At 38.4% G+C, this 13,387-nt stretch overlaps 1 protein-coding gene across 2 annotated transcripts in view; it reads right to left on the minus strand.

The window, feature by feature from the left end:
- Window positions 1-13,387, minus strand: part of Prkd1 (protein kinase D1) — a 332,364-nt gene that overhangs the window by 86,904 nt on the left and 232,073 nt on the right. For both annotated transcript variants that reach the window (XM_059279910.1, XM_059279909.1), the window contains exon 3: window positions 1,987-2,118. In XM_059279910.1, coding sequence (XP_059135893.1) covers window positions 1,987-2,118 — 132 coding nt within the window. The remainder of the gene's footprint in view (window positions 1-1,986; window positions 2,119-13,387) is intronic.

Here is a 13,387-nt window from a genome sequence, read left to right on the forward strand (position 1 = left end):
GTTGTAAATACTCAACGACTCCCATAGCTGTTGTTTTTAAATTCTTATTCATGCATTTTTTGACGTTCTAACTAAAATAAATTTGGGTTTAGAAAAGTCTACAAATATATTTAAAAAATTTTATACCATTTTAGCTGCTATAATTTTAAATGTGTGTGGGCACATAAAGGGGAAATTAATCATGGTATGTCACAAGTTTGGGTGACACTGATCTGAAGCTTGTCAATGTCACTTACTTGTAAACATGGCCCTGAACAAATAATTTTATCTCTATTTCCCAGTCTGTAAAGTGGAGATAAAAATAACTACTCCACAGAACTAAAGTGATATATAAAGTACATCACTTATTGGTTTCCAGGTAGCAGGTGGTTGGAAGCATATTTCCCACTTTGGGAAGTTTTATTTTCTCCTAATATTTATACTATGCATATTCCTCACATAACTGGCACCTGCTACTTAGAATTCCTTGTCTGTCACAAAATAGGTCAGGCAACTTTTCATAAAACATATGTTACAATTCAGTTGCCAAGATACATAGAGCTTGATGAAGCTGTTGTCCAAGAAGTCCTGGATATAGCTCCCCCTGAGAGTAAAATGAGGTATGTTCACTTGCTTCTTGTTTTGTGGGTACATAGAATGCAAGATTTATAGGGTCATGGAAGTTTCTAATGATATTTGAAAGAAATGCCTGGGAGACTAAGCAGTATAGCAGTTAAAAGTGTTTGTAGGCTTGAAAGAACAATGCATGGCCATAATAAAGGGATGATAAAGATACAGTGGAGACCCCAGGAATTTGGAGATGCCATGAAAATGAGGTGTTTGCTGAGGAAAGACAGTCATTATGCAGAGCCAGCCTAAGAGAGGCCACCTGAGCTACAATTAGCAAAGCCATTAGAGCGGGGCTGTCTAAGCTATTTAGAGATCACGCTACACAACCATGTAGTATAGGTGCTGAGCATGAAGCTACAAGATTTAACATTTGCTCTTCTGTGTTTGGGTCTTATTTGGTGTGATGATCCTTCTTTGGCATTATACAACATCTTTTTGAATTTGAATGCTTACCCTGTTTCATTATAGGTTGGGAGTATGTAACAATTTGTCTATAATGTCAACCTATCACCTGTCATGAAGTGAGTGACATCGTTTAGCAACACAGTCTTTGCCCTTATGTTCTGCTTCATTATAGACCAAGAAACAATGGAACCAAGTGACCGTGGACTTAAACCTCTGATGCCGTGAGCCCAAACACATCTTTCCTTTTTCAAGTGAAATTCTCTCAAGTGTTTTGTCAGAGTGAAAGAAATATAGCTAAAAACAACACATCTTAGGCATGGCTTCTTCTAGATTGCTGTCTTTGAACTTCCACTCTACTGGTGAGAGTTCAACAACTCAAGATTATTTATAGGTTGTATTCCAAAAGGGAGATCATTGTGGCCACCCTTCAAAGCAATCCATTGACCCCAGTAGAGAACACAGGGTGGGCGGCATGAGGCCTTGGGACTAGATGACACTGTTCTTGCACACTGACTTGTCCAGTTCAAGGAGTTCTCTCTGGAGGAATGCTCACACCACAGTCTGGTGTGAAAACACACATGGAAGTCCCATTTTTCACTTTAAGCACTGGAGTGATCTTGGGCCCTTTGAGCGAACATCTCAATTTCTGCTCCTTTCAAAGTTTATTGTTTCAATTTCTGTCTTAAATAAGATGGAAATCTTAGTTTTAATTTCTGGCTAAATTATCCCAAGCATTACAGTGGGGAATACTTCCACGTGAGGAAAGAAGGGAGAACTCAGTTTGTAGATGCAGTAAGGAAGAGCAAAGACAGGAAACTTAAAAACTGAACAAAATGTCTCATAAACAGTGGCACAGTCACGAAGAGGGAAGAGGACTGGAAGATATGTATGAGAGAGAACAGCACCACGCAAGGCACACACAAGCATCAGGTTCAGCATCTGTCAAGTCTGGTGGGGCAAAAAACAACTCACCTTCACACTTAAGGCCTTGGCGCACCAGCCCCCACAGCATTTCTCCACAGTGATCACAGAAAGCCGGGGCTCTGTATGAATGAACGAAGAGAGCATGGGGCCGGATCTGGAAGTCTTCCAAGGTGGCCGAAGCTGCAGAAACAGCATGTTGAAAAAGAAATTGAGTGAACATACTGATCTGCAAAAAAGCATGTCCGGTAATAGGTGAGTGAGCAGGGAGGCAATTCTGTAAACAAGTTTGGAAAACTTTGGAAAACCAGTCAAGTGTTGCGGTGCATGTCTGGGATCAGAAGAGGGAGGTGAAATCAAGAGGATATAAGTCCAGCCTTGGGTATAGAGTCTGATCAGGGCTAGCTCAGGCTACATGACACGTCATCTTAACACCTTACAAATCATACAGACAATGGGATGCAGCATGGCTTGTACTTTCATTCATTAGGTTTTCCTCTGAATTACATTGTTATGCTTGGTGCCATAGCAGTCCCTCTTCTTCTCCTTTCCTTCACAGCAATGTTTCACATCATTTCGATAACAATAAAATGCTAGAACAGGTGATTGACACGAGAAGGCATCTACTTCATGGATACCTGATATTAGTTGAAAGTAGTTTGCTTTTCACCCCTAGTGAGGAGCTGGGAGAGGGAAAGTCAGTTTTCTCTAAGAGAGTGCGGTTCCTGGTAGGGTGACCATGCTCCAGAGCATGGCTCATATCCATGAATTTATGAGGAGAACAAACTGAACTCAGAGGATGTGAGGCTGGGAAGGGATGTGGGGTGAGGGCGAATCTGGGAGGAACATTGTATGCATGTACGAAATTCTCAAAGAATTCATAAAAGTATCATAGTTAAAGGATTTTTCTATTCCCCTAAGGTATGCAAACACATTAATCAAATAAAAAGGTATCAGATTGAATTTAGACAGATGTGCAAACTGAGTTTTCAGATGAAGAGGAACACTATGAAAAGTGACATTAAAGTGGAAGGGTGCAATTGGGAGTGGATAAGTCTGACCATCGCTCTCTTGGAGGGACAGAGATGTGTTAACAGATGAAAAATGAAACCAAACATTCAAAGTATAACCTCTAAATAACCCTGAAGCTTCCTCACCAACCTATCAAGTGGAGAGATTAATGCACATGGACCAGCCATGGTCCATTCAGAGAAAGGCACCAATATACTATGTCCATGATGGAGTATACTTCTGTTATTTCTAATTATTGCCCACTCGATGAAATACTTATAAAGATATGATACACATGATTCCAATTATACTTTTCTATGTACTTCTTTTATAATATAAAAGTGCCACACATTTATGTTGTTGCTCAAATTAAGAAGGAGAAAGGGAAAGAGTGGGCAGAGGTGCATCTCAGGCTTCTCTGCACAAGTGAGCTCATGCTTGGTGCTCATTCTGAAGGCAGACAGTGCTCTCCGGGCAGTCCAGACGAGCTTCAAGCACCACAGACATGGCCTACAAGACATCACACATAATCACATGAACCTCAGTCCCTCCCTCCTGAAAGGGGAAGGCTTGCCTGAGGATAGTGTCCTCTAATCCCCTAAGACCTCAACCTCCACTAACACTGGAGACATCTCTGGACACTTGATTGCTCAGGTTTTAGTCCTGGTGAATTTTGGAGAAAATATGCTGCAAATCAAGGAATATGTAGATTAACAATATTATTGACAATGCTTTCACTAAATCAATCAGTAAAAATGTGTGGTTATGATTTGCGTACCAATCATACACTCTGGTGATTGGGTTAAAATGTATCTAATCTGGAGAATACTAAAACCCCCTTAAAATTGATCTCTGATACTCATGAGCAATTTTTCCCCCAAACCATTAAAGAAAACACTTGAATACACTGTGCCAATCTTTCACTCCTAGTCCCCTTCACCCTCAAATTCACCCTCCCCAGGACCAAACAACTCTGACAATACTATGACAGTAATTAGTTGAATAATTATTGTAGTTTTCAAAATAAGAAACACTAAAATTTGACAATACAAATAGCAAGCTGCGTTGAGACATTTTAGGAATTAATCAGGAAGAATATAAATAATTAAACTAAAGATTTTCAATGACACCTCCCCCTCTAATTTATGTCAGGTAGTTTTTTTTTTCTTCTGGTTTTTGAAGGAGATTAACATTCATAAGCAGTTAGCACCCTTGACTTATGTTTAAATGCCACATTACTAAAGTTCAATTTTAATATTCTCCTGTTAATTTTAGAATAATTAAATACATTTTTAAAATAAAACTACTAAGCGTGGTGAGGTTTTGCATCCATTTGAAATCAAAGCACAACATCCATTCATTATGAATTTACCTGTGCTGCACCCTGGGGGAAATCAGCATTAGCTGAGTATATGCATGCCGGCTCGCCTAATCACAAAATCGCACTTCAGAGATAATCACTTAGCGCAGGCAAACAAAGCGAAGGCTGCAATTCCATTTCATTTAAGTTTTGGAATCAAAATGGACAGATAAGAATAGGAATATTAACATGTCTAGAGATTCCAGGAAAGGAACAATGAGCCTGTCATAATCAATCAGCCGACCTAAATTAAAACGATATGACAGGGAGACAAACTGAACACAATGGGCCCTCATACTGGTATTTGTGTCTCTTTGATTTGCTCTATTCACGGTCTATTGTTACACTCCAGCATGCAAGAGAGGAGAAAATGACATGCTTTCCTTAGTCACTGAGCATTTGAAACAGGTAATTGAGCCAAAAATCTTAATATAATCAGTAGTTCTTTACAGGTTCATTATAAACTGTTGGACAAAATGAACTAAACTGGTTAGCAGTACAGAAGAAATGAGGCTTCTGAAGCAAAATAAATCGTCTCTGGGGGTCAAAACTATTTGCATAATAAAGTAAAACAATGTCAGATCTTCCAGGATTTTCAGTTAATTTTTTTAACGGCTATTTTGGCAGTTCGGGAGCAGCATTAACTCTTTGCAGCTGTGACAGGTTGGGACTGATAGACTAGAAAGATGTGATTAACATGCTTTAAACACAATTTCATTTGATTCTAAGAGGTGGATACTATTACTTCACTACACAGGTGAGAAAACTGGACAGAAATTAAAGTACCACACTCGGTAATGTAGGATCTAGACTCAACCAGTCTTGAACCCAGAATTGTACAGATTCTCTCAGTTACCCCAACTTATCATTTCTTTGAAAATGGACAAGAGAAATTTATTTTTTGTCATTGAGATAGATTACAAAAAAACAAAAACAAAACAAAAACCAGTGCCATAATGTGTGGTGGAACAGGGTAGTCCCAGCAACATGGAGGTAGGCTGGTCTACTCAAAGCATTCAGGTCAGCTTGGGCTATATATATAGAAAATGCTGTTTCCAAACACCAAAAGAAAAGCTGGACACCTCAACCCAATGTGACATGTGACCTTATATAAGGATGCATTCTTATTTCAGAGACACTAAAATGTTGAAGAAATTAAAAGATTCCATGAAGTCAACTATAGAAAGCATTTCAGTTCATTATCAGTCTTTTAAAAATACATCGTGCACAGACTCCCTGATCCATATCATCTAACTAGTTTGGAGTTACAAACAATAATTGTTTTTGAAAGTAACTCATAGTTTAAAATGAGCTGTGGCTTGTGCTACATGGTAACCGATGTCATCCCAAGAATCCTTGGGTCTAACACAGGAAAAATGCTTTGAAGGTTTTCCTAACTCTGAAGATACCTTTCTTCCTTAGTATCTAGACTATTAAAAGGAGCTCCTGAATGCCAGGATCCCATACACATTCACACTGCTGCTGTCTCAGTCTCCCAGCTCTCAAAAATAACCATAACAGACATACAAAAATCATCTTCTGCTACTTGAAAGCTTTCTAGGTGGGATGACCCCACTCTACAACATTTGTAATGACTCAACTCATCAGAAAGCATCAAATCATTATCCAGATTTTAACAGGGGCTTCCAATACTCCTTTGCAACCACTACTCACTGTTCAGATTTAATAACAAGTCTTTAAAGTAGGTTTTTCATGTCTTTCTCAAGTCAATCCACACAGGTCCTAGTAACCTGAAGTGTAGAGTTGGTTTATATCATCTTTTAGTAATCTATCCAAAGCCTACCAGGTAGAAAACTGACTGAAGTAGGGTATCTGTGAACGTGAGATACGAGTCAAGTTGAAAACGCCAGCCCCATACACAATCAGAAAATGTATCAATGTCAGTAGAGAAAGTAGCTATGAGTGCCTGAGTCTGTCTCTGAAGGCTTCATTGAGCAGGAGCACCCTACACAACTCTGAAGGATGGGTACTTTAAAATGCAGAGAATAGATATGAAAAGGGCAAACAATTTATAGTCTGATTTCATTTAATGTCAGACATTAATAAGATTATCTTTTTTGTATAATTGCTGTGGCTTCTTCACACTTGTTTGGTACACCATGAGGATGGTTAACTAATGATGTGATTCACAATTGCCTAGGAGACACCTAGATGATGCCAACAGGGCTGAGGCCCTGGTGTGTCTCAGAGATGGTAAGATGACATCTGGGCCTGTTTACACTTTGCTCCCTCCCACCAGTCCACACAAATCTGTACTCAGGGACTGGTTCAACTTCTTTCTTCTCCATGCCACTTCTGTAAAAATTCTCCCATCATGCCACATTGTAGAAATCAACCCCACCTTTCCCATTTTATTAAACCTGGACAAAGTAAGCTTTAGGAAGGGTTCATAACCCTGCAACAGCAATATCATTCAATGAGTTATTATTCAGCCCCCACAATAATACCTTCACATAGTCAAGAAGATGAAAAAGGAAATTTCTACTTGTAGACTTAACAGCTGATATGGAAAACATGAGTGAGGTGTAATGACGAGAACCTAGTGGGTCATGAATATACCATGCCAGAAATCATAGCAACCATGACAACAACAGAACATATAGTTAAAGCTACTGATTAGGCAGCTAAGAATGACTCAGTAAGAAACAATGGAAAGCAAAGCAGAGTACATTACATATATGTATTAAATGTTATTTTGAATAACAAACACACTAATAAAAAAGAATAGACACACATACACACAGTTCACAGTTCTACCTGAAATAGTATATTATAAGTCAGACTAGCAACACAAAAGCAATCTATCCTAATAAAAGATAAACTGGTACAAACAAAAATGGAATATTATCAGAGACAGAAGTGGCCATGCAAGGGCAGGCTGATGCAGGAGAGTGGCTTGGCTCAAAAAGGCATGCTAGGCTGACTACATTAGAAGGCTGAAACAGGAAAAGACCTTCAGGCAGCCTTTGGTGAAGAAACATGAAAGAAATAGAAGCCTGGTCCACAGCAGACAGGTTCGATTTTAAACTACAAAGTGAGCTAAACAATTACATTGCAATCATGCTTGGTCTGTTCTATAAAGGACCATCTTAAAGAAAACAGAGGAAGGAAGATGTTCCAGAATAAAATCAAGTTTATGAGGCAAAAGCAAATTATCCAAGATACAAGACCTTTAAGTGAATAATTTCTAATGGACTCAAATAAATAGTATTTCAGGACACAGAAACTTCCTTTTAAGGAATTATTTATATAAATTATCTTACTTCTACTTTTTTTTTTTTTTTACAAAAAAACCTTTATGTATATGGGAGTTTCTTCTGCATATATGTCTGTGCCTCATGTGCATGCCTGGTGCCAGCAAAGGCCAGAAGATGGAGATGGATCCCCTGGGACTGGGGTTACAGATGGTTTGAACCACCATGTAGATGCTGGAAATTGAGCCATGATACTCTAGAAGGATAGTCAGCACTCTTAACCATAAGTTCATCTCTCTAGAACCAATATAATTATTTTTTAAAACATTATTATTTTTTGAGAATATAGTACATTTATACTATTCCCCTTTTCCTTTCCACTCTCCAAACCTTCATATACACCTCTCCTTGTTCTTTTTCATATTCATGTTCTCTATTTTCATTAATTATTGTTCCATATATAAGTATGTATACACACAGAGAGAGGCACATACACACCCCTAAATATATAGGTACAACTTATTCAGTCTTTATGTTACCTGTATGTATATTTTCAGGGTTGACCATTGGTATTACATATCTAATTGGCGTGCTCTTTCCTAGGAAAGACAAATTCTCCCACTCTTAGCCCTCCTTAGGTGCCTGTAGTTTTTTGTTTTTTGTTTTTTTCCTGTAGGGGTGAGGGAGGCATTGCCAGTTTTTAATAAAATCTTGTTCTGTCTAGTGAAATTTCTCTAAAGTCTTCCTTGATAAGAATAAGAATATTTTAAGAAATATTGAAAAGTTTTACAGAAGAGGAAGGAAAATATTTAACCCCACTTAAATTAAATATTCTATATAGTGATATTTTAAAATGATGGTTTATAAGAAAAAGAACTCAATAGGAGGTCATAATTAATAATCCATAGATATGGTATACATATTAATTTAAAATATGCTGAAAAATATAACAGTTCAACAAGGTAGGCCATCCTATAAAAATCATTCATAATTAGCAAACAAGGGAAAAAAACTCATTAGAATCTAAGCCTTTGGTCATAGCTTCTGGGGGAAAGGAGGTTCATGCCAAGTCCTGTGAGCACTAGCCAGTTAAACAGGCACTCGTGGCTAGTTCCAAACTTCCATAGATAGTCCTGATCAAATTCTATGAGACACTAAACAAAACCAGAACTAATAAACAGGGGGAGGAAATTCCTAGGGAGGAATGGGGTCAAAGCTGGTATGGAAAACAAGGTAGAACAGAGAGCCAAAATACATACTGTACATATATAAATGTATGAAAGAACAAAATTTACTAATAAAAGAGTAAACGTTAAAATAATCTTCTCTTACAGAGGCTTTTACTCAGCGAAGTCAGATTTATTCACAATAATTATGTCATAGGTCACAGAAAGCTAAATATGTTTACTGATTTCAGGTATACAGAATATAATTACAGCATTCAGGGACATATTTCTATACATTGTTAGATACCAGGCTTGATGCTCAGATGACAAGGCACGTATTTTATTAGGAAAACTACAAACTATTCTATCCTAGAAAAAAGTTCACCACCCCTGCTCCACCTCCTTTTTCTTGAACCAGAAGATAGCAGGACATAAGAAATGTTTGATGGCAGCATTGACCCCTATTCAAGAGGTTGTTCAGGATGTACTCATGGAAGACACTTAGTTACCACACAAGAAGGCTCCCTTTCATTTTTTCACAGGGCTTTGATCTTCATGTCCACCATAAAGCATTATTTCAGATATAACATCAAGGCCAAAATAGCTACAGAACAGACATAAGAAATAATTGTTAACTGGAAATATATAAACATACATAAAAGGAACTATAAAATACAATATTTTATAATCGGAGACAGGTACAAAATGAAAATACTTGGGGGCCGGGCCGTGGTGGCGCACGCCTTTAATCCCAGCACTCGGGAGGCAGAGGCAGATGGATCTTTGTGAGATTGAGGCCAGCCTGGTCTACAGACTGAGATCCAGGAAAGGCACAAAGCTACACAGAGAAACCCTGTCTTGAAAAACCAAAAAGAAAAAAAAAAAGAAAAAAGAAAATACTTATCTCTTTCCACATTGAAAACAAACTCACCAAGAACAATCCTCTTAGAAAACTTCGTTTTCCCACCATTATTGTTGGATGCTTCTGTCTTTTACACTTCTTCCCTTGTGTTTTGCAAGCAGGTACCCACTCTGCTTGCTGACTCCTAACTCTGCCACACCCCAGCCCACCTGCTGGAAGAAGTTTCTCTGGTCTCACTGCATGCTCACTACCATCTGTGGAAAACTCCCACTTTCCCTGATATACACCCTTTCCGAGCATATTTATTTTTATTAACCAATTTGTCTTTTGACAATTTCATGTATGTCTATAGTGAACATAGACACACACACATGCACAACACACACACACACACACACACACACACACACACAGTGATTACTACTACCCCACTACTTCCTAACATCTCTTTATACCCACTCTCTTGCTTACATATCTCTATCTCAAATTTCCATCTATTTGTTTTGTTTTGTGACTCACTGGTTTATTCAGTGATGAAAATTAGTGATAACTGAGAGCCTAATCCTAAAAGAGATACTTACACTATTTCCTCTAATGTTCAGGGAACACTGGAGAAGAGGGAATAAAAAGAATTTAAGAGTTGGAAGACAGGAAGAAACACTATGAAATGCCATCCTTTAGGCATGGTGCATCCATTGTGTTCAGGTACCCACAGAAGCTGTAGGCATCTCTACTGAGCTTGCATAAAACTGGCTTTATCAATAATCTGTCATGGATGGGAAAAATACTCCCACAAGCTTCTTACTCCTTACTCAGCTGTGAACCCTATACGTGTACTTCTCACATTTTCCTCTAGAAATTTCAGATCACCATCTTTTTTTTTTTTTTTTTTTTTTTTTTTGGTTTTTTGAGACAGGGTTTCTCTGTGTAGCTTTGCGCCTTTCCTGGAACTCACTTGGTAGTCCAGGCTGGCCTCGAACTCACAGAGATCCGCCTGGCTCTGCCTCCCAAGTGCTGGCATTAAAGGCGTGCGCCACCACCGCTCGGCTTGTCTTTTCTTTTTTTTTTGGGGGGGGGGGGAGAACTGATTTTTTAATCTCTGATTATGCAAAAAAGTTAGCTATAAATTGATGGAGGACCTCAACATAAGATGGTGATCTGAGCCGGGCGGTGGTGGCGCACGCCTTTAATCCCAGCACTCGGGAGGCAGAGCCAGGTGGATCTCTGTGAGTTCGAGGCCAGCCTGGACTACCAAGTGAGTTCCAGGAAAGGCGCAAAGATACACAGAGAAACCCTGTCTCGAAAAAACCAAAAAAAAAAAAAAAATCAGTTTCATTCTTCTGTATGTTGATATCCAGGTTTCTTAGCACCATTCTTTGAAGATGCTGCCCTTCTTCCAATATATATTTTTGACATCTTTGTGGGGAAAAAAATGTACCTTTAGCTATAGCTTCATGGACTTACATCTAGGTCCTCTACTTTATTCTAGTGATTTATGTGTCTGTTTTCTCCCAGAACCATGTTGTTTTCATTACTCTGGCTCTGTACACAACTTTAAATCAGGTATGGTGGTATCTCCTGCATTATTCTTTTTGTTCAGGATTGTTTTGGCTATCTTTGTTCTTTTGTGCTTCCATTTAAATTTTAAGTTAATTTTCTTCTAAATCTATGAAGAATGTCATTTAAATTTTTATTTGGATTACATTAAATCTGTAGATCACTCTTAGTAGGATGGCTATTTACATAATAATTATCCTTTGAGCAGCTTGTGGGTATATTTCTATCACAAAATGTATCACACATAGCATGACAGATTGTTGGAGGATAGAGATCACAGCATCTCAGAATGCATGCCCACATATGAAAACAAATCAATTAACACCTGTGGTAGAATAAGGTCATGCCTACCTACAATTCAAGGTGTCTACACTTCACTAAGTCCTAATAATCTGCAAATACAATATTTCAAGTTCAAAACAAAGCCCATCAAAATCACAATTTGAATCAAATTACAAATGGTTTCAGAGAAAACTTCCCAGAAATGTCCTTGATAGTATCCTTTGACATTTCAGGCACTATGGCAATGGTGATAAGCCATGGATATGATATCAGAGCTGATCTAGGCTCTAACACAAGTCACTGCAACTGGATGATCTTGGACAATGTACCTCTCTTCTCTGTATCTCATTGTTCTTCTCTATGAAACTTGGTAAGTCAAACTATCCTTATTGGGCTCTGAGGAGGAAACAACTACATTTTGCTTGAGTGAAAACTAAAAGTTATTAGCAAAGTGATTAACAGCATGGCCTTTGAAATCCAGAAATATCAAATTGTGAATCACTGTTATTAATATTATGTACTATGATTAATATTATCATGACCATCAGTGATAATGGAGAGGAATGAAGCTCTTTATTACCGGCCAACAGCACTTAGACCTAAGAACTCTAAAAAACTATTATCATTTGTTTTTTCTACTTCATGAACAAGGTTTGCACTCCAGAGGAAACTGCTTTTCTTTCTACTGTTCTGGTTAACCATAATTAAGTAGAGCTAAGTCCATAGGGCTGTTTCTAGTTCCTTCTCTAATGTGAATCAATTAACAGTTAGGAATTGCAGTGAGAAAAGAAGGGTCACCATATCCTGATGGGACTGAATGACAAATGCCACAGCTGGAAAGAGATTAGAGAGCATCTCAGGTCAAGAAAGAATGCAAATGGTTACCCCATGTGTCTAGCACAGAGGAAAAAGAAAATTAAGTAAAAATGTCATGGAGTCAAATTCAAGCTAATGAGTGCATGCTCTGCAGGTACTCTGAACAGAGGATCGAAAGGTCAAGTCTGTTGCTTAGAAAGCACTATCATGTACAGGAGACTTTATACCTTTAAAAAGGATAATGACCTAATTTACATGAGGAACACCAGCATACAAATTACCCTTTAGGCTTCTAACTGAAGGACTGCAGCAAAAACTAGGTGCAGCATTATACAGAAAGGAGGGAGGGCAACAGGGGTTGCTGGGATCAACAGCATCACTGTTGTCCAGTATGTTTGCAAGCAGAGGCTCCCAGCTGAGAGCCTATATGCTTTGCTTCAGATTTCTGAAACTCTCACCGTACTTTTCATAAAACGGATGTTTATATTTGATTTTTAAGCATAAATCCCTAAAAGCTGTGAAATCCGCTGGGTATTCCCTCCAGAAATAAGAAGCGTTCAACTACTGTTGAATCCCATTCAACTCTGCTGAATGCTCCCACTGCCAAAAGGACTGGCTATGGACATACAGAGCATCATGCTGATGGATGCCTTCATTAATTTAAATTCGTTTATTACGAATTTCAGATACATATAGAATGTATCCATGAATCCGCATCTCATTCTTTCTTCTCTAATTCTTTCCCATACCTTAACCTCCATTTTTCCTTCCAATGTCATAAGTTCTTTTATTTTAATGCATGACATTCACTTCATGCTACGCATATGTGCATAGGTTGTCTCTTAGGATCCTCATCCTTGAAGAAAACTAATGCTCCCTCCTCAACAGCACCAACTGTCAATAGCTTTTCAGCTAGGGGTGGGACTCCATGAGTCCCCCCTCCAATCCATGCTGTAATTCTGTCTGGCTTGATTTTGCACAGGTCTGTCCATGTCACAGCCACTGTCTGTTTGTATGTGCAATGGCCCTGTCACTTCTGACAAATATTGTTTCACTTTAGATACCTACCACTTATGGCTTTTAATGATCTTTCCAACCACTCTTCCTGTACCTTCTGGGAAGGGAATATGATATAGACATCTCCCTTAGAGCTGAGCATGTCATAGTCTCTTATTCTTTGCAT

This window comes from Peromyscus eremicus, chromosome 14 (genome assembly GCF_949786415.1).
Source record: "Peromyscus eremicus chromosome 14, PerEre_H2_v1, whole genome shotgun sequence".
NCBI classification, from domain to species: domain Eukaryota; kingdom Metazoa; phylum Chordata; class Mammalia; order Rodentia; family Cricetidae; genus Peromyscus; species Peromyscus eremicus.